Raw genomic sequence first — 24,832 nt, 5'->3', positions numbered from 1 at the left:
CTTATTCTCAAACTTTAGTGTATATGTTTACTGTTTTTAGACTGGGAGTGGGGTGGCAGGAAGACTTAAGTAACCAGCAGTATGCCAGCAGAGCTTATGATAAACATGATGAATCTTTCTGGTTATAATTTTACATGAAAACAAATCAAGGCCGGGCGCGGTGGCTCACGCTTGTAATCCCAGCACTTTGAGAGGCCGAGGTGGGCGGATCATGAGGTCGGGAGATCGAGACCACAGTGAAACCCCGTCTCTACTAAAAAATACAAAAAATTAGCCAGGCGTCGTGGCAGGCGCCTGTAGTCCCAGCTACTCGGGAGGCTGAGGCAGGAGAATGGCGTGAACCCAGGAGGCGGAGCTTGCAGTCAGCCGAGATCGCGCCACTGCACTCCAGCCTGGGCGACAGAGCAAGACTCCGTCTCAAAAAAAAAAAAAAAGAACGTCCCACTGTATTTTGGAGTCAGATGCTTCTAAACTTTTGACCCTCACTGGTGTGTATTTACTTTTTCTGCTGTTTTTTGGAGTATATTGGCACAGTTTGAAAAACATTGCTTACAGATTATGTTTTAATTTAGTATTACGTAAATACCAAAGGCTTTAAAGGATATAATTCAGACTATATCAGTCTTTTGTGTAATGAGAAATTACACAAAATGCTAATAGTACTTATTTTATTTAGGCTGATTTATTATAAACACTGTAGAAACCCAGCTAAAAGCAAAAACACACTTTTCTTCTATGTTAAAAAAATATGTTTTTTTAAATTGCAGATGGAAAGCCAGAAATTTTTAGCAGAAAATAGTGCTTCAGTATATATAAAGAAAGTAGAAGCTAGAATTAATGAAGAAATAGAACGAGTGATGCACTGCCTTGACAAATCAACGGAAGAACCAATTGTAAAGGTGGTTGAAAGGGAACTCATTTCCAAGCACATGAAGACTATAGTTGAAATGGAGAATTCTGGGCTAGTACATATGTTGAAAAATGGAAAGACAGAAGGTAAGTGTTACCGATTGAAAAATAATTAAATCCTTTTTCTGCCTTATCAATATTTTTTAAATTTTCCTACAATTAAAGCAGATAATATTAGCTTTCAAGAAGTTGTGGTGTGTATTGTTAATTTGTCTCCATTGTTAACTTTGATGGGATTTCCAAGCTTGATTCTGTCTTACTAATGAAGATTTTAGATATTTCTAATGAATTGAGCATTTCCTGTCTTTAAGTCTCATTTTACATTTCTCTTAATCCAGAAGATAAAAGGTGTAATAGTATTGGTGAGCCCAATGAGCTCCTCATTCATTCCTGTACTTGCTGTATACCAAAGGGTGTGGGCTCTCTTTAGTCCTACATACTCTCTTGGGATTTTGTGATTCTCTTAAAACTTAAGTTTCCACCTTAAGATTTTTGTAGACTTTCATTTGGGATTTAGTTGTGACAGGGTGCTGAAAATGCAAAAATACCTATGTCTTCCATATTGACATACTGAGATAAATTAGATTGGTTTGGGGAACACTGAAGTTACAGAATGGAAAAGGAGGAAGGAGGAGTGCATAAAAGTAAAGAACATTTTTGAGATAACTAACATTTGTTTTTTATAGCTATTTATTTTCCTAGGGTAAAAAAAAAAAAATTGTGACAAGTATCCTAGAAGAAATCACAAGTTAAAAGAACAATAACCATATCCTCTATTCTTAGTTTCTGATGCTTTGTTTTAAAACTTTGCCTTGGCCGGGCGCGGTGGCTCACGCCTGTAATCCCAGCACTTTGGGAGGCTGAGGCAGGCGGATCACAAGGTCAGGAGATCGAGACCATCCTGGCTAACACGGTGAAACCCCATCTCTACTAAAAAATACAAAAAAATTAGCCGGGCGAGGTGGCGGGCGCCTGTAGTCCCAGCTACGCGGGAGGCTGAGGCAGGAGAATGGCGTGAACCCCGGGGGACGGAGCCTGCAGTGAGCCAAGATCGCGCCACTGCACTCCAGCCTGGGTGAAAGAGCGAGACTCCTTCTCAAAAAAAAAAAAAAAACTTTGCCTTTACCCACTGATAAGGTATTAGGAAATAAAAAAGACATGGTCCTTTGTTCTCCCGTTTCCTAGATGAAATCTAAGCAATATTTTATCCACTTCTTTTTAGTAAAAGAAATACATACTGCCTGTTGGGGTCATGAGCTATGTAGGGAATGAAAAAAGTTTTTTAAAGGAGAATTATAAAGAGAAGGAGGATACAAGAGAAAGGAAAACGAAAGCTGGTGGGAAGTTGAGCCATGTTTATCTCTAATGGAATCCTTACCTTGTGTTTTAAAATTGTTAAATGTTTGTATATATGAGAAATCCCTGAAAAGTTATATGTAATTTTCAAAAAAAAAAACAAAACTAGAGAGACTTCCTTTTTAAAAGACGCTTCAGTTAAACCTTTTTTGTAAAAGCAAAAAAAAAAAAAAAAAATCAGAAGTCATCTAGTATGTTTGCTGTGTTTTCTAAAATTGAGTTCCAAGTCCGGGGTTGGCAAGCTTTTTTGTTGTTGAATAAAATGGCTTGTGAGCCATGCAGTCACAGTGAGAAAATAGTCCTAGACAATAACAAATGAATAATCCTAACTGTGTTTCTATAAGACCTTATTTATGGGCCCTGAAACTTGAATTTCATGTAATTTTTATGTGTCACCAAATAGTATTCTTTACAGTTTTTCCTCAGCCATTAAAAATGTGAAAACCATGCTTAGTTCATGAGCTGTACATAAATAGATGGCAGGCTGTATTTGCCCCACGGGTTCTAATTCGATGACCCTTCTCTAAATGGTCTCTGGTAGACTAGGACTTTATGCAAAGCATTTGCCCTGCTTAAACAAAATGAGTATTGATAAATTATGTAACGTACTGTTTAGGTATTGAATGAATGCTTTCTTACCTACCTTAGGGGCTAGGAAATGTTTGATGGAGAGGTTGTTGGGCATACCTGAAATACAGCATCTCTGTAACCTGTGTGGAGATGTATGTAAAAGGTCTCAGGTATGCCTATCATGGCGAGCACTTACGTGAATGAAGGAATACCATAACAGTACTCACCAGAGTTCTCCTTTATTTAGTACCTTAGGTTTCCAACAACACAGTAGCTATCTGTGATTCTAAGTTAAATTTTAAAATCCTGTTTTTGTCCGGGCAGGGTGGCAAACGCCTGTAATCTCAGTACTTTTGGGAGGCTGAAGCAGGTGGATCGCTTGAGCTCAGGAGTTCAAGACCAGCCTGGGCAAATTGGTGAAACCCTGTCTCTATGCAAAATACAAAAATTAGCTGGGCATGATGGCACATGCCTATAGTCCCAGCCACTTGGGAGGTTGAAGTGAAAGGATCATTTGATCTGGCCTGGGAGGTCAAAGCTGCAGTGAGCCAAGGTTATGCCACTGCACTCCAGCCTGGGCTACAGAGGGAGATCTGTCTTAAGAAAAAAAAGGTGGGGGGGTTAATTTTTCTGAGCTTCCACTAGAAACCTAGTGGCAAAATGTCTTAATTGTGGTGGGCCCTGCTCTTGGAAAAAATGTTGCTCTTGTTGAGAATATAGCAGAGGCAACTTCACCATTATGAAGCCAAATTCTCATAAATTAGAAAACGAAAAACAGTTTTCTCACTGTGAATGGAGGATAAATTGGATTGGTTATTAGATGCAGGTAGCACTGTGAAATTAAGTTCAAATGGTATCTTTTTTTTTTTTTTTTTTTTTGAGATGAAGTCTCGCTCTGTTGCCCAGGCTGGAGTGCAGTGGCAGGATCTCGGCTCACTGCAAGCTCTGCCTCCCAGGTTCATGCCATTCTCCTGCCTCAGCCTCACGAGTAGCTGGGACTGCAGGCGCCCGCCACCACGCCCGGCTAATTTTTTGTATTTTTAGTAGAGATGGGGTTTCACCATGTTAGCCAGGATGGTCTCGATCACCTGACCTTGTGATCCACCCGTCTCGGCCTCCCAAAGTGTTGGGATTACAGGTGTGAGCCACCGTGTCCCACCAGTATCTTATTATTTTATGAAGTGTATATAGAAATAATGATATTTAATTTTTGAATGCCAGATTATTTTCATTTACTTTTACATTCCCTTTACCCCAACATTTAAATACAATGAAATTGTAGTAATTTATGTACAACTAAATACACAACATGTAATATCTAAGCAAAACTTACAACAACATAGGAGTGAAATAGACAAGTTGTGAACCATTTTGTTAGAAGTATTTGGTGTGCCACATTTACTGTAGTATGTGTCCATAAATTGTTGTTGCATTTGTAATACCTGTTCTAAATATGGGTAACTTGGTTGTAATTTATGGTAAGTATGTGAGAAGCTATAAAATTGCCATGTGTGGGTTACTATGGGCATATATTATTAATGGAAACTAAAATTTGCTGCTGAAAGTCACTGAAATAAACTTTAGTGAAACTTTGTAAATCTTGCTTCGAAATATTTTTAAAATACATACAACTTTAGTTTAAGCTCTAAACTACTCTTAGAACTGTAGACCAAGGTAGGCAAATTAGGGCCTGTCTGGTGCACTACCAGTTTGGTTAAAAAAAAAAAAAATCAAAAGTATTTAATTGCACGTGAAAATTTATATAAATGTTCAGTGTCCATGAAGTTTTATTTCAAACATAGTCACACTGATTAATTTATGTATTTTCTGTGGCTACTTTCTTGCTACAGTGTCAGAGTAGAGTCAGAGCTCTATGGCTCACATTTTAAAATATTTATTATCTGATACTTTACAGAAAAAACATTGGTCAGCCTCTGATCTACAAACTCTTAACTCCATTTTAAAAAGTTATTGATTGTAAAACTTTTAAAATTATCATTGTAAAGTTCTGACACTGTGTTCTCCCAGTAAGTTGTTATTGCAAAGAAACACTAGACATATGGGAAAACTGTATTTTAAAATCTGTATTTTAGTCTTGTGAAAAATGATATTAAAAAATGGATAGGATCCAGAGTTTTCATTCTAAATTTAAAAAGTATAGTGAGATAGACCAAATTTTGAAGTACAGATATTGGCTTAGGATGCCACCTGGGAAACATTAGGGATTGCTCTCAGGAAAATATTTAAGAAGTGGTGTTTATGTTATACATTTCATAAAAACTTTACCTGAGGTGTAATGAAGTAAATCCTGGTATAGTTCATTTGATTTGTTTTCATGATTATCAGTTAAACCTTTGGAAATACCCATAAGACTTAAATTGGTTTTAAAATTTCTTCCTCATTACAGGGACTACCAGTTATCTCTTAATTAGTGACCCTTTTTGTAGACGTTTTGTAGTGTCATTAGGTTTGCATTAGAGTTATGGAGGATAAAGTATTTATGAACTCAAAACTGCAGTTGCCATGTTTTTGTGACATTACTTGTTTATTATGGTTTTTGGCATCTCTTCTTCCATGTAAATTTAAATTTGCTAGGACATTTAATTGATGCTTTCAAAGCATCTCATCTAAAAGTTGTGTTTTATAAATTACAATAATAACCATTAACTAGCCTACTTTTTCATGTTTTCATTTCAATATATGTATATTTTTAATAGTCGTGTGGTCAGCAAATGGGGGTAATGGAGAAATTAGCCTTTCTAAATATTATAGCATGAACAGAGATTCGTGTTTTTTTCTTTAATCTTTAATGTAGCCAATTTGTGTTTTCTGATTTGTAGACCTTGGTTGCATGTACAAGTTATTTAGTCGTGTGCCAAATGGTTTGAAAACAATGTGTGAGTGTATGAGTTCCTATTTGAGGGAGCAAGGTAAAGCTCTTGTTTCTGAAGAAGGAGAAGGAAAGAATCCTGTTGACTATATCCAGGTAAGTAAACCCAGAAGATTCTCTGGGTTTATGATAAAGGCATTTTGACAAGTGCTAAAAAGGCCACTTTTACCATGCTGTGTATTGTGTACTTTCAACTTAATTGTCCCAGCAGTAAATTAATATTTGTAATTATCCTACATATTTTAGGATTTTGCAAGGTGTGCGTATTTGTATCAGGGAGCTAAAATTCAACTTCTACTTTTCATTTAACTTCTTTGATGAAGACCTTGTTTAAATAGCCTCAATAGTGAATGTGAGGTTCTTTGGTATGCCTTAGTGTTTGTATACTGTAGTATATTGGAAAAAACAACTAGTTTAAATATTTTTTGTTTGAAAATGTTTTGTTTTCAAGGAGTACTATGAATAAATTATGTGCCATGTTTTGTGTTTTAATATAATCAGCTTTTTTTGGTACTTTTTTAAGCTAATTTTTTTCCCTGGCTAACCCATTCCATCAAGACAGGAGAATGAGAAACAGTGAGGAGGTTCTTTGGTTCGTTTGCATTGTATTAATACATATATGGAAGTTATAATACTTCTCTCATTGACATTTTTAATAGAGGCTTAGATATAGGCTTGAAAATAATATCCAAACTATAAGTTTAAAAATCAATATACATGTTTATTACCAGCAAAGTTAAGATATACATACATGGTCATAAGTGTATTATTTATGGAAAAATTATTATAATGTGTCCTAAATTTTGTTTTTATTTCTAAGGGCTTATTGGATCTGAAGAGTAGGTTCGATCGCTTCCTTCTGGAATCATTCAACAATGACCGGCTCTTTAAACAAACTATTGCGGGTGACTTTGAGTATTTTCTCAACCTCAACTCCAGGTCTCCTGAATACCTCTCATTATTTATTGATGATAAGCTGAAAAAGGGAGTCAAAGGGGTAAGTAGTAATGCATTTGAAAATAACATTTAATTTTATTTAAAGATATAAAATTATATGTAAAATTAGGACATTTCACAGATAAAAATTAAGCATGACCCATTGCTGTGCTTAAATGTGTGCCGTGGTCTGTTAAAAAATATTGTTTGAAATACTTGACATGCTCAAAAGTAGTTAGACATTTCACTCAATGTGTAATTGGCTTCAAAAACAAGCAACTGGATGGGCTTGGTGGCTCATGCCTATAATTCCAGCATTTGGGGAGGCCAAGGCAGGAGGATCTCTTGAGGCCAGGAGTTTGAAATTAGCCTTGTTAACATAGTGAGACTCCATCTCTACAAAAAAAGAAAAAAATTAGTGGCGCACAGTGGTATACCCCTGTTGTCCCAGAAGCTGAGGCAGAGGATCACTTGAGCTCAGGAGTTCAAGGCTGCAGTGAGCTATGATTGCATGACTGCACTCTACCCTGGGCGACAGAGCAAGACCTTGTCCCAAAAAAACTGAACAACTGTCCAGGTGTGGTGGCTTATGCCTGTAATCCCAGCACTTTGGGAGGCTGAGGTGGGCAGATCACCTGCGATCGGGAGTTTGAGACCAGCCTGACCAACTTAGTGAAACCCCATCTCTACTAAAAATACAAAATTAGCTGGGTGTGGCGGTGGATGCCTGTAATCCCAGCTACTCAGGAGGCTGAGGCAGGAAAATCACTTGAAGCCAGGAGGCGGAGGTTACAGTGAGCCGAGATGGCACCACTGCACTCCAGCCAGGGCAACAGTAGCGAAACTCCATCTCAAAAAAAAAAAAAACTGAACAACTACACAGCTGTAGTTGGTAAACAGTCATGTTTATGACTGAGAATTAGGCATGCTGAAGCTAAAGAACTAGAAAACTTTCTAGTACAGAGTGTTGTTTGCTCTCATCTGGTTCTGGAGGTTATATGTCAAACAATAATTGGATGCCAAGAATGTTAAGGCATAGATAGAGTAGATCTCAGAAAATAGTTGGTGTAGCTCAGTTTCAAGCCTTTGTGATATATGATATCTCTGTAACATGAGGAGCTCATGACAGCATAGAAAATCAACTGAAGCATAAAACATGCTCACATCTGAATTGGTCTCTTTTGACTTCATTTTGGAATTTGTGACAACAAAGGGAAAAGCAACATGTCACAGGTTTTACAGGCAGTAGCTGCAATAAGGAAACAAAATCACTAAGGATGCACAGAATAGAAAGGTGTATTAATTTATGCATTCATTTGGTCTTCCATTTTTCAAATATGTTAGTACAACCTGCCACAGAATCCTTTTGCCCTCATTTAAAAGTAAGGGCAGCCGGGCACGGTGGCTCACGCTTGTAATCCCAGCACTTTGGGAGGCCAAGGTGGCGGATCACATGAGGTCGGGAGTTCAAGACCAGCCTGACCAATATGGAGAAACCCCATCTCTACTAAAAATTCAAAATTAGCCGGGTGTGGTGGTACATGTCTGTAATCCCAGCTACTCGGGAGGCTGAGGCAGGAGAATCACTTGAACCTGGGAAACAGAGGTTGCAGTGAGCCGAGATGGCGCTATTGCACTCCAGCCTGGGCAACGAGTGAAACTCCATCTCAAAAGAAAAAAAAAAATAGAAATAAAAGTAAGGGCAATGGCCTTTTTACTGTTTGGATTATAACAAATTATTGCCTTTTGTTTGCACAGTTTAGGCTTTCAGTGAGCTTAAATGAAAAATTCCGTCTTTTGGCTGTGTAAGTTTTTGCCTGCATATGCAAAGGCTTCATAAAATAATCTCTGTGACTAAAAGTTCATTTCATCTGTTCTCAGTCATCCCTTAACCCAGCGCTATATTACCTTATGCCTCCTATTCAGTGGTAGCCCTCTATGGAATAGAATTCCACTCCAACCCCTCATTCATGATGCACTAAATGAGAATGTAAGAATGATGCTACTGTGTGAAGTAGGAGACACTTTCTCAAACCGTATCCCTTTTTCTGATGTATGTCAACCAGATATCTATGTTTTCAAACAATAGTGTTTTTAAGCTGTAAATGAACTGTAGTACTACTTTTGTAGAACTAAAATTGTATAATTGTTACATCGTCTTAATTTTGCAGCTAACAGAACAAGAAGTAGAAACAATACTGGATAAAGCAATGGTCCTTTTTAGGTTTATGCAAGAAAAAGATGTATTTGAACGTTACTATAAACAACACTTGGCAAGGAGACTTCTCACAAATAAAAGTGTTTCTGATGACTCTGAAAAAAACATGATATCTAAGTTAAAGGTAAGGTGTGTTTTAGATGGAATAGAGTGCACCTAACTGAGGTTTATCATGATTGTGTACTGACAACATGTGATTGGAAATTATTTGGTTGATTATTAAGTGTTTATTTCTAGAAATAAAGGTAGACTGTTTTGGAGAAGAACACAGACTACACTAACATTTGTTCAAGTTCAGGGACATTCAGAGTTTGCTGGAATTTCTGTTGGTGTGTCAGAATACATTCATGGAGGCCTGGAAGGGAGGATTAGTAAAAGGGAAACAATAAAGAGGCTATGCCATGTAGTTCTTTTTCGCAAACTGTGGTCCATAGAATACTTGCACCTGAATCACCTGAGATGCTAGTTAAAAACAGAGTTCTGGGCCCTGCCTTTCATGGGGATATATTGGAATCTCTGAAAGAATCTGGGAATTTGCATTTTAAAATCCTAAAGTTTGGTAACCACAGGCATAGAGCAACTATTGGAAAAATTTACAAGAAGGTTATCAAGGATAGCAATAACATGAAATAATTTATTTCTTTCTGTACTTTCTCATAGAAAAATCTACCATTTATTTGTGTTTATTTGTGTTTTTCCTCCACAGACTGAATGTGGATGCCAGTTCACGTCAAAACTGGAAGGAATGTTTAGGGATATGAGCATCTCAAACACAACGATGGATGAATTCAGGCAACATCTACAGGCAACTGGTGTAAGATTCTTCATTAATTTCTACTTAGATATTCATGTAAAGTCTTTCGTAATGGGTATTTTCATCCACTTAGCAGATGACAGTTGTTTCTATAAATGTCATTAGTGACAACATGTGCTTTATCTGTGAGTACTTAAAATTATTTTCCTTCACATTGCCTCTTTTTCTGTGTTTATGTTAAAACTTTTTATTCTTTTAAAATTTAGTTGTTTCTTCCGACTTGAAGGAATACACTGACAGTTTAATAAAGAGAATTATTCTGTTGTTAATAAAGATAATACAAATCTATTATAAATTGTGGAAAGAGTACTGGGCTTAACAGAAGTTTACTAAGTTTCAGTACTCTTCTTTTCACTTTACCCCAAGATTGTGTCATCTTGGGATAGTCACCTGACCTTCCTATACCTCACTACTATCATTCTCCTCTGTAAGTTTAGCTTAAATGGGACTTACATCCTAAGGGTGCGTAGCAGGTGAAGTGAGACTATAAAAACACAGAAATTAATGTATTATAAATGTGTTTGGTATAACTCCCCAAAGGTGGTGAGCTGGAACTTCTTTGGCTTTGGAGTCTGATGGGGGTTTTGTGAGCATTTAATGAAATTCAGAATTTAGTTTCATTTTTTACTCTGATTTTCAACTTAACCTTAAGTTTAGAGAATTCTACAGTTTTTAAATTTTTAAAATCACCGTGTACTACTTTATGGTTAAAATGTGTCACAACCATGTAACAGATTTGTGAGTCTTTTCCTTTGTTATCTAAATATGAGATCGTCACTTCTACTGGTCTCATAGTCTTGCAAACCAGATATGTGAAAATACCTAGTTCTGTAGAATAACCATTCATTTCTATGAAAACATTCTGACTCTAATGTAGATAGTTGTATGATTTGCTTTATAAATATCAGTGTTTATAGTGGAGAAGAGCTGAGAGGAGGAAAGATGCAAGTCCATGACAGAAATTTCGGGTGGACAGGAAATAGTAGTGTAATTATCCTGGATTTTTATTTTTAGAGTGTTTAGGAATTTGTAATTAAATCTGATATATTGATATATTTTCTTGTATTTTTTGTTTGCTCTAGTAAGTTTTTTAATTTTTTTCTTCCACTAATCTTACACATTGAAAGCTATAGGGAAGATTGGGGTAGATCCCATGCATATTGATATGGGATGGATGGACTGACCACTTTGTGACCCTCCCTTCCCCTAACCAACTTGCGAATGTATAAACAGTTCTCCACCTCCCCCAGTACACCATCTAAGAGTCTCCTCTATGATCCTCTCTTCTGTGCATCATCTAAGTTTATTTTCAGTTTCCTTAAAGTTAAGTAATCATTTAGTGGATACTTGTGAAGAAATCTGAGTGTAGAATGCTTCTTGATATTCATAAAATCTGATTCATCCCCTTAAAAATTTATATTACTAAATCATTGAGGTAAGATAAAAATGGAATGATGGTTTATAACACATTCTGAGTATCAATAATAGAAATAATATTTAATCTTTAAGAGTGTTTGTTGTGCCTTGTTTACATAAAAATTTAATTTGTTTAAAGGAAGAAAATAATTGTGACAGTTGATACTAGCATAGTAGTAGTTATTCATTGTACAGCTATTTATAGAGCACCTGCTGTGTAGCAGTGGATCTATAGTGTCTTATGCAGAGGTTGTTAAAATGTGAGCTACATGTTAAAACATAAAAGTTTTAATTAACTGTAGTTGAAATAGGTGCTGGAATATTAGAAATATGTATTAAGATAGTAAAAATATTTTAAAACTGAGATGAAGGATATTACGCTAGAATTTTCTCTAAAATGATGTAATTGACCCCCTTGACCTTTTATTTAAAAAGGCCCAAACTTTTCAGTTCTCAATGATAACAGTAAGACTTGATTTATGTGCCATAAACTATTCTTTGGTCAGTGTTTTTAAATTAACATCATAAGCAATAATTACAGCTATTTATCATGTAGTTAAAATTTGGGAAACACTGGGTGGGTCTAACCTTTAAGAAAATCTGTTTTTTTGCCAGGTGCGATGGCTCATGCCTATAATCCCAGCACTTTGGGAGGCTGAGACGGGCAGATCATCTGAGGTCAGGAGTTCGAGACCAGCCTGACCAACATGGAGAAACCCCGTCTCTACTAAAAATACAAAATCAGCCAGGCGTGGTGGGCATGCCTGTAATCCCAGCTGCTCGGGAAGCTGAGGCAGGAGAATCGTTTGAACCTGGGAGGTGGAGGTTGCAGTGAGCCGAGATCATGCCATTGCATTCCAGCCTGGGCAACAAGCGAAACTCTGTCTCAAAAAAAAAAAAAAAAAGAAAATCTGTTTTTTTTTTTTTTTTAATTAGATATTAGACATGGAGCTAACTGCTTTGGTAAATCTAACACAATGTCTAAACAGAACAGAAAGCAAATCCTAGTTAATTTTGAGGGGAATATCTCTTTCTGTTTTACATAGGTATCTTTAGGTGGTGTTGATCTTACAGTCCGGGTGCTCACGACAGGATATTGGCCCACTCAGTCAGCCACGCCAAAGTGCAACATCCCACCAGCACCAAGACATGCTTTTGAGATATTCAGAAGGTAAATCAAAATCGGACTTTGTATCACTATGTACAAATAAGTGTTCAAAATTAAAAATGAATTTGAACATTAGTATCCGTAATTGAGGATGAATGTATTCCATTTATTACCTCGTGTTCAAAAGGAGCATTTATCCTGGCATGCAGCAGTTTTCCCCTCTATAGGATCTTGATGAGTAAAGTAAAGCAGGCATAATTTATCTTTAGAAAGATTGTTTATATGCTGGCATTTGAAATGCCTTTTATTTAGAGCAGTAGTAAAAATGGAAAAAGAGTAAATGATGATGGAAAACTAGACCCAGAGAATTCCTTGGACTTTTCTGAACACTTCAACTAACTCTAATTGTTGGAAATACGTGGATACCTTATTCCCACTAGTACTCAAGAGTCCCTGAGATGACAGTTTTGATGAGGAAGAGGAGCAAGATGAAAAAAACAAGAGTGATATGCAAGAAAAAAAACAGAGAAAGATCCAAGCAAGTATCTTTTTCGGGCTGCTGAAAATAATTGGCTTACCCAGTGTGGAGACTGCTTTGTGAAAAGACCACTCGTGTGAACACTAGGGATGAAGATGAGTATATCACCCCCTTCATCGAGCAGCCTAAGGTGGACACTTAGACATTGTCTTTGAACTGATTGCGCAAGGGGCAGATGTTTTTGCAGTGACCGTGGATAGCTGGACACCCCTGCAGAGTGCTTATAAGTGGAATAATACCAGAGTGGCTTCTTTATTTCTTCAGCATGGTGTAGATTAGTTATCAGTGACCAAACAGAAGGCCTCTTGACCCACTTGCATCTTGCTGCGGGGATCAGAGACAGCAGAGATACTCTAGAACATCTACTGGTGAACTGTTAACCTCAAACCAGATCTGAAAAAACAACTGGGAAGAAACTGCATTTGATATTGCCAGGAGGACAAGTGTCTGTCACGACCTCTTTGAAATTGTGGAAGGCACTGTACAAATTCTTCACCTTAGTCTTAATGATTCTAGTAATTGTCTTAAGTGTCCAAGTACCAGTGCCTCCTTTGTGCGAGATGTAAAATATTCCCATAATAAAAGGTTGACATCAAACATCTTACTACAAAAAATTCATTGGTACTTATTAAGATGTTCTTCCAGGTGAATTGCCTGACCTTGATGTCAAAATGTATTTGAAAGTTGTTTGAATATATCTTGAATGATTTCTGTGGAGTTTGTGATTTTTATCAGAAATAATTTCGACTTGCCTATACTTAAAAACTTGACGTGGGTTGTACAGAAACTAAAGATATTTTTGGTGCTGATCCAGGAGATAATGTATTTTTAAATAGCCCATATTCTGGATCTTTGTTGAATATTCAGCATATTGACATGTATCTTTGTAAGGCGAAGTAACTAAGAATTTAACTTAAAAAGCCTCAAACATTCTGGTGCTATTCCAGCTGTCTCCTCTACATTACCATAGCCAGTTGCTTTCATTTTGAACCAGAAGCACTAGCATATTATTGACTTGTAGCTTCATAAATTAAAAAAATAAAAACTAGATTTGTCTTTCAGAACATAGGCCATTTTCCAGGAAAGCAGCTAGGTGTTTAATCCATTAATCTTGTATACTGTCTCCACCACCACAATTCACATAATCCTGTGGACAGTCCTCCTTCACCCTGGTCAACTGCATGATCCTTATTGTAATAGGGAATCAGTATAACACTTTAGACTTGCACACAGATAACACCCTGTTGCAAGAGTTCACGATATGTCTGCTGTCCAACTAGTTTTACTTGCCTAATTCTACTGGTTTAGGCACTGCTTATAGTCTCTTGAGTTCACAGAAATGTTGGTTTTTTTCCCCTCCCCAAAGTCCTCATTTTTTATAAACTGTAGAAAGGCAAAACGACAAGGGAAAAGGAATTCTAAGAGTGAAGGGATGATTGTTATATTGGGGCAAGAACCACAGAGTGGCTCAGGCTTTGGAAAAAATATGGTGTGGATAGTGACAAAAAACAGAAATATAAAAATTCAAGAAAAAGTATCAGTTTTGAACAACAAAAACTAAGGGAGAATTTATCCTTTATAATTTTAATATGTAAGAAAGTTACATAAACTTTTCCCAGAGGAATATTTTATAAATGCCCTTCGTTCAGCATTAGTGCATTGAGTATTTTTTGTACTGTGGTATAGGAGTATATTTTGTACTGTTGATGTCTGCTACTGGCTTAGAACAAATTGATTATTGGGTTACCGTGGAGAAAGGTGGTCTTAAGAACAGCAAGGGCTGAGCAGCAGTAGGTTGGGGCAGAGTATACAGTAGAAATGATTTAGTGTGCTGCCTTTGTCATTTAATATCTAGCTGAGTTACTTAGGACTTTCTCAAGATCTCGCCTATAGAAAGTTGAAACTGAACTTGATTCCTAAAGTTTCCTTTTAAGTTTTAAAGTCCACACACACACACACACACACACACACGTTTAAGGGATGTTATCCTGTAGTTTGTAATTTCAAATGTGTAAGTTTGTTTGATTTTCTAAAACCTGGTTTGATTTACTGAAGGTTCTACTTAGCCAAACACAGTGGTCGACAGCTCACACTCCAGCATCATATGGGTTCTGCAGATCTCAATGCCACATTTTATGGACCAGTTAAAAAGGTAAATATTGACAGTTTGAACGTATTAAGTAACTTAAAGTTAGTCTATTAGAGCTGATGTATGATTTATGTTGACTTGGGTAAATTACTTACTTCTCCTGTTTCTCTGCCTGTCTCACATGTTAGAAAGGTTAAAAATCCTAGCTTTGATTTATTACTTCTGTTCTCTCATTGCTAACTGCAACTTTGAAAATATGAAGACTACACCAGTATAGTCTTCCCTAAGGACTTAACATTAGGATAAATACATATTTTATTCATAAAATTAGGTTTGAGAAAATACTGCATAAAATAGTAAAATGTAAGTTGATTTAAGTGCATACAAAGCTGTGAGCCCCTTTTCAAAATTCTGTCACCTATAATCTTTATTTCTAACAAGTCAAGATTGGGAAAATTAACATTTGAGATTTGTTAGATATATAAATGTTATTAATTTAAAAAATTAGTATTAAACCAGTGATTTGCCTTCATTTTTAAAAAGCAATCACATTTTTATATCTAGATTGTGAGATTTAGAGTAATAATTTATTTTCGTTACTTGATATGAATCAGGATTTTTTGCCTTCAAAAAATATTAAGTCTTCTAGAAAAACTGTAGAAATATACTTAATTGTCATCTAGGTGGCAAATAAGCTTTAGATTTTAATGAGAATTTTACTAGTTTGATGTGATGAATCACTGTTAACATCAGTTTAAGTATTGCTGAAAATGCCCATAAAAATATTCTAATTTTGATATTTAATTGAAATGGGAAATAGTGCTTTACAATTTAGTTAAATAATATTCAACACATATTTAAGTGTAAGTGGGAAGGACAAGGAAACTAAAGAACTCAGCTTTTAATTACTGCCTGCTTTTGTTTTAAAAGAGAGGGGTTTTTTTTCCCTAAATAATCATGTTCTTTTAAAGTTTATTAAGCAGATCAGTAGATTTTTAAAACATATGCATATGTTAATTATTGAAGAATTAGAAAGTTTCACTTTGTATCCCTTAAATCATAAAGCAGGAATAGGCTTTGAGAATGGCAGTTCCCCCGTCCTCCCCCAGCCCCCATGCTATGCTATGCTATTTTTTGATCTCTTACTGTGATCAGGTCACACAGAAACCTAATCCTGTTACTTTTGGTGGTAGTATAACAGTAGTGGTGTTTTGTAAGTCTATTATTATTATCATCCCATAGTGTACTGTTAAAATAATTTTAGCATTAAATACAGGGAATTGATTAGTTACTTGCTCAGATAACATTAAAATGTTCACAATGGGAGGACAAGGGACAGTCCTAAATACTGTTTGTGTGTGTGTGCACATATTTTAAAAAATAGATTTCCTTTATATGAATAAGTTATGTAGTTTTATTGGGGGAGGATGAAGATTATGGGACCTATTTCTGAAACATACCGTTAAAGTTACTAGAAAATTGGTCAGGCATGGTGGCTCACGCCCATAATCTCAGCACTTTGTGAGCCCAATGCAAATCACTGGAGCCCATTAGTTTGAGACCAGCATGGGCAACATGGCAAAACCCCGTTTTTACAAAAAATACAAAAGTTAGCTGGGCGTGGTGGTGCACACACATGGTCCTAGTTACTGGGGAGGCTAAGGCAGGAGGATTGCTTGAGCCCAGGAGGTTGAGGCTGCAGTGAGCCGTGTTTGTGCCACTGCACTGCAGCCTGGATGACAAAGTGATACCCTGTGACATACATATGTACATACATACATACATAAATGTTACCAGGAAATGATTGTATCTTTGTTTATATTTTTTAAAAAATGAAACAGGAAGATGGATCTGAAGTTGGTGTTGGAGGTGCACAAGTAACTGGCTCTAATACACGGAAGCACATATTGCAAGTTTCCACTTTCCAGATGACGATATTAATGCTCTTTAATAATAGAGAAAAATACACGTTTGAGGTATGGATTGTGGTTATATACGTTTTAACTGTGTTGTTTCTAACTCTCACTTGTTACTTGAGTCTTTCTTATTTGAGTAACCTTTAGAGAGTCTCTTTGGATACTTTTAGATTAAACTGTATAAAATGGATCATGGAACTGTATGAACATCATACATTTATTGAGTTATGTCTTACTATTTTTAAATTAACTTTATAGAAGTACTTTTATATAAAACATACCTTATATAAGTGGACAATTTGATGAGTTTTAAATGAGTGCACCTTTGTAACTACCATCACAAGAATATTGCCCAAAAATACAGAGCATTACCTCCAAAATTGCTTTGTACCCCTTGCCAGTCCATTCCCTCCTACCACCTCCAGCCCCAGGCAGCCAGTGACCTGCTTTATATCACTATAAATTAGTTTTGTGTTTTTTAGACTTTCATGTAAATGGAATCATACATGTTGTCTGTATGCTTTAATCCTTTGCCAGTTCACCTGTTGATGGGCATTTGGGTTGATACCGGATTTAGGCTAAGTAGAGCTATATGTTTAACATTTTAAGAAACTGCCAAACTGTATCCCAAAGCAACTATACCATTTTCCATATTTGCCAGCAGTGCAAGATGGTCCAGCCCCACATCATCCGCAGTCTTTAGATTTTGAGCCGCTTTAGTTGGTGTGTAATAGTGTCTCATTTTGGATTTAATTTTTTTTTTTTTTTTTGATGATGATGTTGACCATCTTTTATGTGTTAATATGCCACTGATATATCTTGTTTGGTGAAGTGTTTGTATCTTTTTTGGGTTGTTTTCTTACTACATTGTAAAAGTTCTTTATAAATTCTGGATACAAGTCCTTCATCAGATATATGTGCTCTGAGTATTTTTTTCAGTCTGTTGCTTGCCTTTTCATTTTCTTAATGGTGTCTTTTGAAGAGCAGAGTTTTAAAGTACTGAAAAAGTCCAGTTAATCACTTTACTTTTTGTAGTTCATGCTTTAAGTCCTAAGAAATTATTGCCTACCCTGAAATTGTAACGATTTACTTTTATTTTTTCAGTAGTTCGTCATTTTAGCTTTTACATGTATGTCTACGATGAATTTTAGGTTAATTTTTTTATATAGTATAAGGTAAGGATTAAGATACATTTCCCCTCACGCTGTCAGTTGTTTGTTCCAGCATCATTTGTTGAAGGCACTATTTTTTTCCCACTGAATTATCTTGTCATTATTTAAAAATCAATTGATCATATATGGGTGGGTCTATTTTTATGCTCTCTGATCTGTTTCATTGATTTCTATGTCTGTCTTTATGCCAATTTTATGCTGTCTTGATAGTGCAGTCATTTTCCTCTTTGCACCCATGTTTTTTCGTTAGAGTAATTTTATAATATGCTTTTTTTTCCTTTTTCTCCCAATTAAAATATGATTTGATTACATTAAATCCAATTAGTCTTTTCCTGTACATTTAAAGGATGTTTTGGGGTTAAAATGAAGGTCGTGTGATTCATATTAAGTTTAAATTTAAGGTAATGAATGAATATTTTGAAAGGCTCTTAAAATTAATTCCATATTTGTACTTAATTGAAAACCAATTTTCATATACAGGTGAGCACAAGAAAAAACATAGTGTGTTTGAAATTAAGAGCAAGTTCTAGGCCTATTTAATATTCATGTCCATACTCCCATTTATGTATCCCATTTATATGGGAGTATGGAAATTAGTATAATTAAGAGAGCATCATTTTTATGTGATATATTTAAAGAGAATGCTTGAAATCTAGGTATTTGAGTAGCTCAGTGGCTAAATTGAGAGGTTTTTCTTACGGATTTCCATGTGGGTCTTACCTAGGGAGTAACCTTGAATTTTTTTTACTTTTATTTTTATTTTATTATAACCTTGATTTTCAAGCGCAAGTTATATTTGATTGAGTCCCAAGAATATTGATTAAGCAAGCATTGAGTACCTTACTCAAACCTAGGCTTTTCAAACAGAGGTGGAATTAAATTATCTCTAACAGCTGTTTTTGTGTAGTCATTTTTTAATCTGCGGCTCTTCGTGGTTAAAATATTTTAAACAAAATTAGCTGCTTGGTAAATGCTAGAGTTGGTTTTCAGAATCCTGGCTTATAAAGACCTGGTAAAAAATAATGGGATAATAAAAAATACAAATTCATTTTTTAAAGCTGTTATTGGAATTGCTGGAAAATTTAGTGGTTCAAGCTCTTCCCTTTCCCATCTGACTTGGGATCATTGATGCTAATAAGCAGTTATTAGATGGAAGGTTAAAATTAAGTGGAAAACATCTGTAAGTTTTCCGTCTTTACCCAAGTCACAAAGCAGAAACTGATTGTAGTGTATATAGAATGCCATGCCTATGGCTCCAAAGCCTGCTGGCTGCTGACACCTCAAATCTGGGGCATTGTGAGAAGGCACAAGAAATGTATCTTTACTCACACCACATGTTTCTCTACAGTCTGTTGCTAATGTTTTATTAGCCAGCCTTTTTAAAGAAATCACCTCCACAAATCAGTGGAGATAGTTAAAAGTATTTAATTATAATAATTTAAAGGAAGGTAAACTTTTATTTTTGAATATTCTGTATGAGTTCAGTAAGATGGTGTGTTGTTTAATGCCGCATGACAAATTTCAAAAGTTAGTGATTTAAAACAACCACTAGCAATGTATTGTCTCTCATGGTTTCTGTGGGTTAGGGATTGAGAAGATACTCAGTTGGGTAGTTCTGGCTTGGGGTTCATGAGGTTGCATTTAGATGTTGTCTGCAGTTTTGGTCGTCTGACGGTTTGACTGGAGCTGGAGAATACACTTCCAAGGTGGTTCACATGGCGGGCAAATTTGTTCTGGATGTTGTTAAGCGGCCTTAGTTTCTCTCCACATGGGCCTTTTCATGTGGCTCTTTGTCCTCAAATCTTGGTGGCTGAGTTTTCCCAAGTGCGAGCAATCCAGAAGACCCAGGCAGAACCTGCAGTGCCTTTTTGATCTTTCCCTGGAAGACACATAGTGTCACTTCTCATTTTCTTGGTTGACCAAGTCAGCCCTGATAGTGAGAGGACCACACAAGATTAACATATACCAGGGTTATTACGTGCTGTCATAGACGCTGGCTACAACAGGTGGCATTAATTTGTAGGGTCATATTTAATCTGTAGTAGTCAGACTGCTGCTGAGGTTTTTTCTTTTCGTGTTTTTTTTGAATGAATAAAGGTAAGTTTATTATGATTTAGAACAGCTAAAAATAGGAAATATATACAGTGTTAGTCTGTACCATGGACTTTAGTAATTAGCAGTGGGTTTTTGAAAGAGGTATGGATAAGAACTATTAATACATATTTTTGTTAATGTTCTTTTTATAATTTTATGAGAATGAATCTGAAATTTAAAAACTACGGACAATAGCACTCTTAATGTCAGAATTTAAATAGAAAACCTAACAGTAATATTTGATATTCATCAGTAATTTATAGCAATCATTAGTGACATGACTTCACAATATAGAAAGGAAAATGAAAGTACAAGGGAAAGTAGACAACTTGAGAATCATGGAAATCCCTTACAAATTTATTGACTAACCAGAGTTGAAAAGGGGGATATAGGAAATTTGAATAACACAATTAGCAAGTTAAAATTGAAGGCTGTTTAGTGAACTTTGAACTCAGCAAGCAAAATAGACATACTGCTCTCAGGAAATATCTGAGGCTAGTATAATTTTTTTGCTAAAACTGAGCAAGGAAAATACAAAAGAGAAAGAAAGCTGAAGGTTATTCATCATTCTGCCTTGCTCCTTAGATCCTAATACACTGAAAGCATAAATCTCAGTATTAGCAAGTCATATTCAGTAGTGTATTGAAAGAATAATGCACTGTGTTCAAAAAGGATTTATCCCTAGAATACAAAGAAGGGTCAGCATAGGAAAACTTTTTGAAAAGATCGTTATCAAGATATTGTAATAATTGTAAAAATAAGAGTTGCCTAATTGCCAGTCACCATTTTAAGGAGAAAACCATTTGATCTCTATAGATGAACAAAAAGTATTTGATAAAAGTCAGTCCTCATTCCTTATAAAAGTGGGGGACTCATCGCCACCTTAGAATGGAATGCCCTTAATGTCATAAGATTGTATCTGATGACAAACTAAATCATTAGTTAGTAGGAAAATACTAGACACCTTTCTATTAGACTTAGGAACAAGATGAAGATGCCTATCTTTGCTACTGCTATTATGCCTTGCTCTGCAGGTCCTAATATACTAAGAAAGGAATGAAATTCATAAGTATCAGGAAGAAATTGAAAAAATTGTCAATCTGTAGATAATATGATTGTCAATTTGGTAATACATGATCATCAGTGAGAAAACATTTCTTTAGAAGAGTTTTGTTGGAAAAAAAATACCCTTTCTGTAAACCAGCATTAATCAGTAAATTACATGAAGAAAAGGATGTTTTATTAAGAATCATAACCTTCCCAGGAATCATTTTAACAAGAAATGTGTAGACAGGTCACTTATACCAAGAAGACAGTAAAAGCTAAAGAATATGAAAGGGTAAATGTACCCAAATGGGAGAATTACATGTTATAAGTGTGCTGTTTTTAAAAGTCACCTATAAATTCAAGGAAATCGGAAATGAAATTTCCAAAATATATATATTTTTAAATAAAACTTGCCAAGCTGATTCCATAATTCATCTGGACAAGAAAATGCACAAGATTAGGCAAAACTACTTTTGAAAAGGGATGGGTCTTGGGTAGGAAAGTTCAGTGAAAGGGGAAGGAATTTGTCCTAATAACAAAACATACCATATCACGTTTTTTTAATCTATAATTTTTATGGGTACATAGTACATGTATATATTTATGGGATATGTGAGATATTTTGATACAAGCATATAGTGTGTAATAATCACATCAGGGTAAATGGCGTATCCATCTTAGCATTATTTGTGTTATGAAAATTCCAGTTGTATTCTCTGTTATTAAAAAGTATACAAGTTAACATTATTTAAAATGCATAGACAGACAGCTCATTTGAACAAAAGAGAGTCCAGAAGCAAACTAATGTATTCGTGGGTGTCTGGGATGTGATAAATGTCTTTTTTTTTTTTTTTTGAGTTCTGGGATGTATGTGCAGAACGTGCAGGTTTGTTACATAGGTATACATGTGCCATGGTGGTCCGCTGCACCCATCACCCTGTAGGGTCCAGCCCTGCAGGGTCGGTGGTTTTTCTCCCCTTGTGCGGAGACGAGAGACTGTAGAAATAAAGACACAAGACAAAAGAGATAAAAGACAGCTGGGCCCAGGGGACCACTACCACCAAGATGCGGAAACCGGTAGGGCCCCAAATGCCTGGCTGCGCTGTTACTTATTGGATACAAGGCAAAAGGGGCAGGGTAAGGAGTGTGAGTCATCTCCAATGATTAATAAGGTCACATGAGTCACCTGTCCACCGGCCAGGGGGCCCTTCCCTGTTTGGCAGCCGAGGCAGAGAGAGGGGGGTGGAGAGAGAGAGGACAGTTTATGCCATTATTTCTGCATATCAGAGACTTTTAGTACTTTCATTAATTTTGCTACTGCCATCTAAAAGGCAGAGCCAGGTGTACAGGATGGAACGTGAAAGCGGACTAGGAGCGTGACCACTGAAGCACAGCATCACATGGCATGAGATGGTATCTCATTGTGGTTTTGATTTGCATTTCTGTAATGACCAGGGATGATGAGCTTTTGTTCATGTTTGTTAGCCACACAAATGTCTTCTTTTGAGAAGTGTCTGTTCATATCCTTTGTCCACTTTTTGATGGGGTTCTTTTTTTCTTGTAAATTTGTTTAAGTTCCTTGTAGATTCTGGGTATTAGAGCTTTGTCAGATGGATAGATTGCAAAAATTTTTTCCCATTCTGTAGGTTGCCTGTTAACTCTGATGATAGTTTCCTTGCTGTGCAGAAGCTCTTTAGTTTAATTAGATCCCATTTGTCAATTTTGGCTTTTGTTGCAGTTGCTTTTGGTGTTTTAGTCATGAAGTCTTTGCCCATGCCTATGTCCTGAATGGTATTGCCTACGTTTTCTTCTAGGGTTTTTGTGGTGTTAGGTCTTATGAGTAGTTTTTTCTCTTTCTGTGAAGAAAGTCAATGGTAGCTTGATGGGAATAGCATTGAATCCGTAAATTACTTTGGGCAGTATGGCCATTTTCACAATATTGATTCTTCCTATCCATGAGCATGGGATGTTTTTCCATTTGTTTGTGTCCTCTCTTGTTTCCTTGAGCAGTGGTTTGTAGTTCTCCTTGAAGAGATCCTTCACGTCACTTGTAAGTTGTATTCCTAGGTATTTTATTCTCCTTGTAGTAATTGTGAATGGGAGTTCACTCATGATTTGGCTGTTTGTTATTGGTGTATAGGAATGCTTGTGATTTCTGCACATTGATTTTGTATCCTGAGACTTTGCTGAAGTTGCTTATCAGCTTAAAGAGTTTTTGGGCTGAGATGATGGGGTTTTCCAAATACACAATTATGTCATCTGCAAACAGAGACAATTTGACTTCCTCTCTTCCTATTTGAATACTTTATTTCTTTCTGTTGCCTGATTGCCCTGGCCAAAACTTGCAATCCTATGTTGAATAGCAGTGGTGAGAGAGGGCATCCTTGTCTTGTGCTGGTTTTCAAAGGGAATGCTTCCAGCTTTTGTTCATTCGGTATGATATTGGCTATGGGTTTGTCATAGATAGCTCTTATTATTTTGAGATATGTTCATCAATACCTAGTTTATTCAGTGTTCTTAGCAGCACGGGGTGTTGAATTTTATCAGAGGTCTTTTCTGCATCTATTGAGATAATCATGTGGTTTTTCTCATTGGTTTTGTTTATGTGGTGGATTACGTTTATTGATTTGCATATGTTGAACCAGCCTTGCATCCCAGGGATGAAGCCAACTTGATTATGGTGGATAAGCTTTTTGATGTGCTGCTGGATTTGGTTTGCCAGTAGTTTATTGAGGATTTTCACATCGATGTTCCTCAGGGATAATGGGAAATTTTCTTTTTTTGTTGTGTCTCTGCCAGGTTTTGGTATCAGGATGATGCTGGCCCCATAAAATGAGTTAAGGTGAAGTCCCTCTTTTTCTGTTGTTTGGAATAGTTTCAGAAGGAATGGTACCGGCTCCTCTTTGTACCTCTGGTAGAATTCGACTGTGAATCCGTCTGATCCTGAGCTTCTTTGGGTTGGTAGGCTATTACTGCCTCAGTTTCAGAACTTGTTATTGGTCCATTCAGGGATTCGACTTTTTCCTGGCGTAGTCTTGGGAGGGTGTATGTGTCCAGGAATTTATGTATTTCTTCCAGATTTTCTAGTTTATTTGCATTAAAGTGTTTATAGTATTCTCTGATAGTAGTTTGTATTTCTGTGGGATCGGTAGTGATTAGATTCTTCTCTCTTCTTTATTAGTCTGGTTAACAGTCTTGTCTATTTCGTTAATCTTTTCAAAAAAACCAGCTCCTGGATTCATTGATTTTTTTTTTTTTTTTTTTTTTGAAGAGTTTTCCGTGTCTCTTATCTCCTTCAGTTCTGCTCTGATGTTAGTTATTTGTCTTCTGCTAGCTTTTGAATTTGTTTGCTCTTGCTTGTCTAGTTCTTTTAATTGTGATGTTAGGGTGTCAATTTTAGATCTTTCCTGCTTTCTCCTGTGGGCAATTAGTGCTATAAATTTCCCTCTACACGCTGCTTTAGCCGTGTCCCAGAGATTCTGGTACATTGTGTCTTAGTTCTCATTGGTTTCAAATAACGTATTTATTTCTGCCTTCATTGTGTTATTTACCCACTAGTCATTCAGGAACAGGTTGTTCAGTTTCCATGTAGTTGTACGGTTTTGAGTGAGTTTCTTAATCCTGAGTTCTAATTTGATTCCACTGTGGTCTGAGAGACTGTTTGTTATGATTGCCATTCTTTTGCATTTGCTGAGGAGTGTTTTACTTCCCATTATGTGGTCAATATTAGAATAAGTGTGATATGGTGCTGAGAAGAAT

The 24,832-nt window shown here is 36.2% G+C and overlaps 1 protein-coding gene and 1 pseudogene across 3 annotated transcripts in view; both read left to right on the top strand.

Annotated features, from left to right (window-relative positions):
• CUL3 (cullin 3) overlaps positions 1-24,832 on the top strand; it is a 113,256-nt gene that overhangs the window by 74,561 nt on the left and 13,863 nt on the right. For all 3 annotated transcript variants that reach the window (XM_055290796.2, XM_055290798.2, XM_055290797.2), the window contains 8 exons: positions 768-996; positions 5,676-5,821; positions 6,546-6,722; positions 8,833-9,003; positions 9,586-9,693; positions 12,156-12,280; positions 14,811-14,907; positions 16,686-16,820. In XM_055290796.2, coding sequence (XP_055146771.1) covers positions 768-996; positions 5,676-5,821; positions 6,546-6,722; positions 8,833-9,003; positions 9,586-9,693; positions 12,156-12,280; positions 14,811-14,907; positions 16,686-16,820 — 1,188 coding nt within the window. The remainder of the gene's footprint in view (positions 1-767; positions 997-5,675; positions 5,822-6,545; positions 6,723-8,832; positions 9,004-9,585; positions 9,694-12,155; positions 12,281-14,810; positions 14,908-16,685; positions 16,821-24,832) is intronic.
• LOC129487331 (ankyrin repeat domain-containing protein 49-like) lies at positions 12,369-14,792 on the top strand (annotated as a pseudogene).

This window comes from Symphalangus syndactylus, chromosome 8 (genome assembly GCF_028878055.3).
Source record: "Symphalangus syndactylus isolate Jambi chromosome 8, NHGRI_mSymSyn1-v2.1_pri, whole genome shotgun sequence".
Taxonomy (NCBI): domain Eukaryota; kingdom Metazoa; phylum Chordata; class Mammalia; order Primates; family Hylobatidae; genus Symphalangus; species Symphalangus syndactylus.
This window is presented reverse-complemented; position numbering and strand designations above follow the sequence as displayed.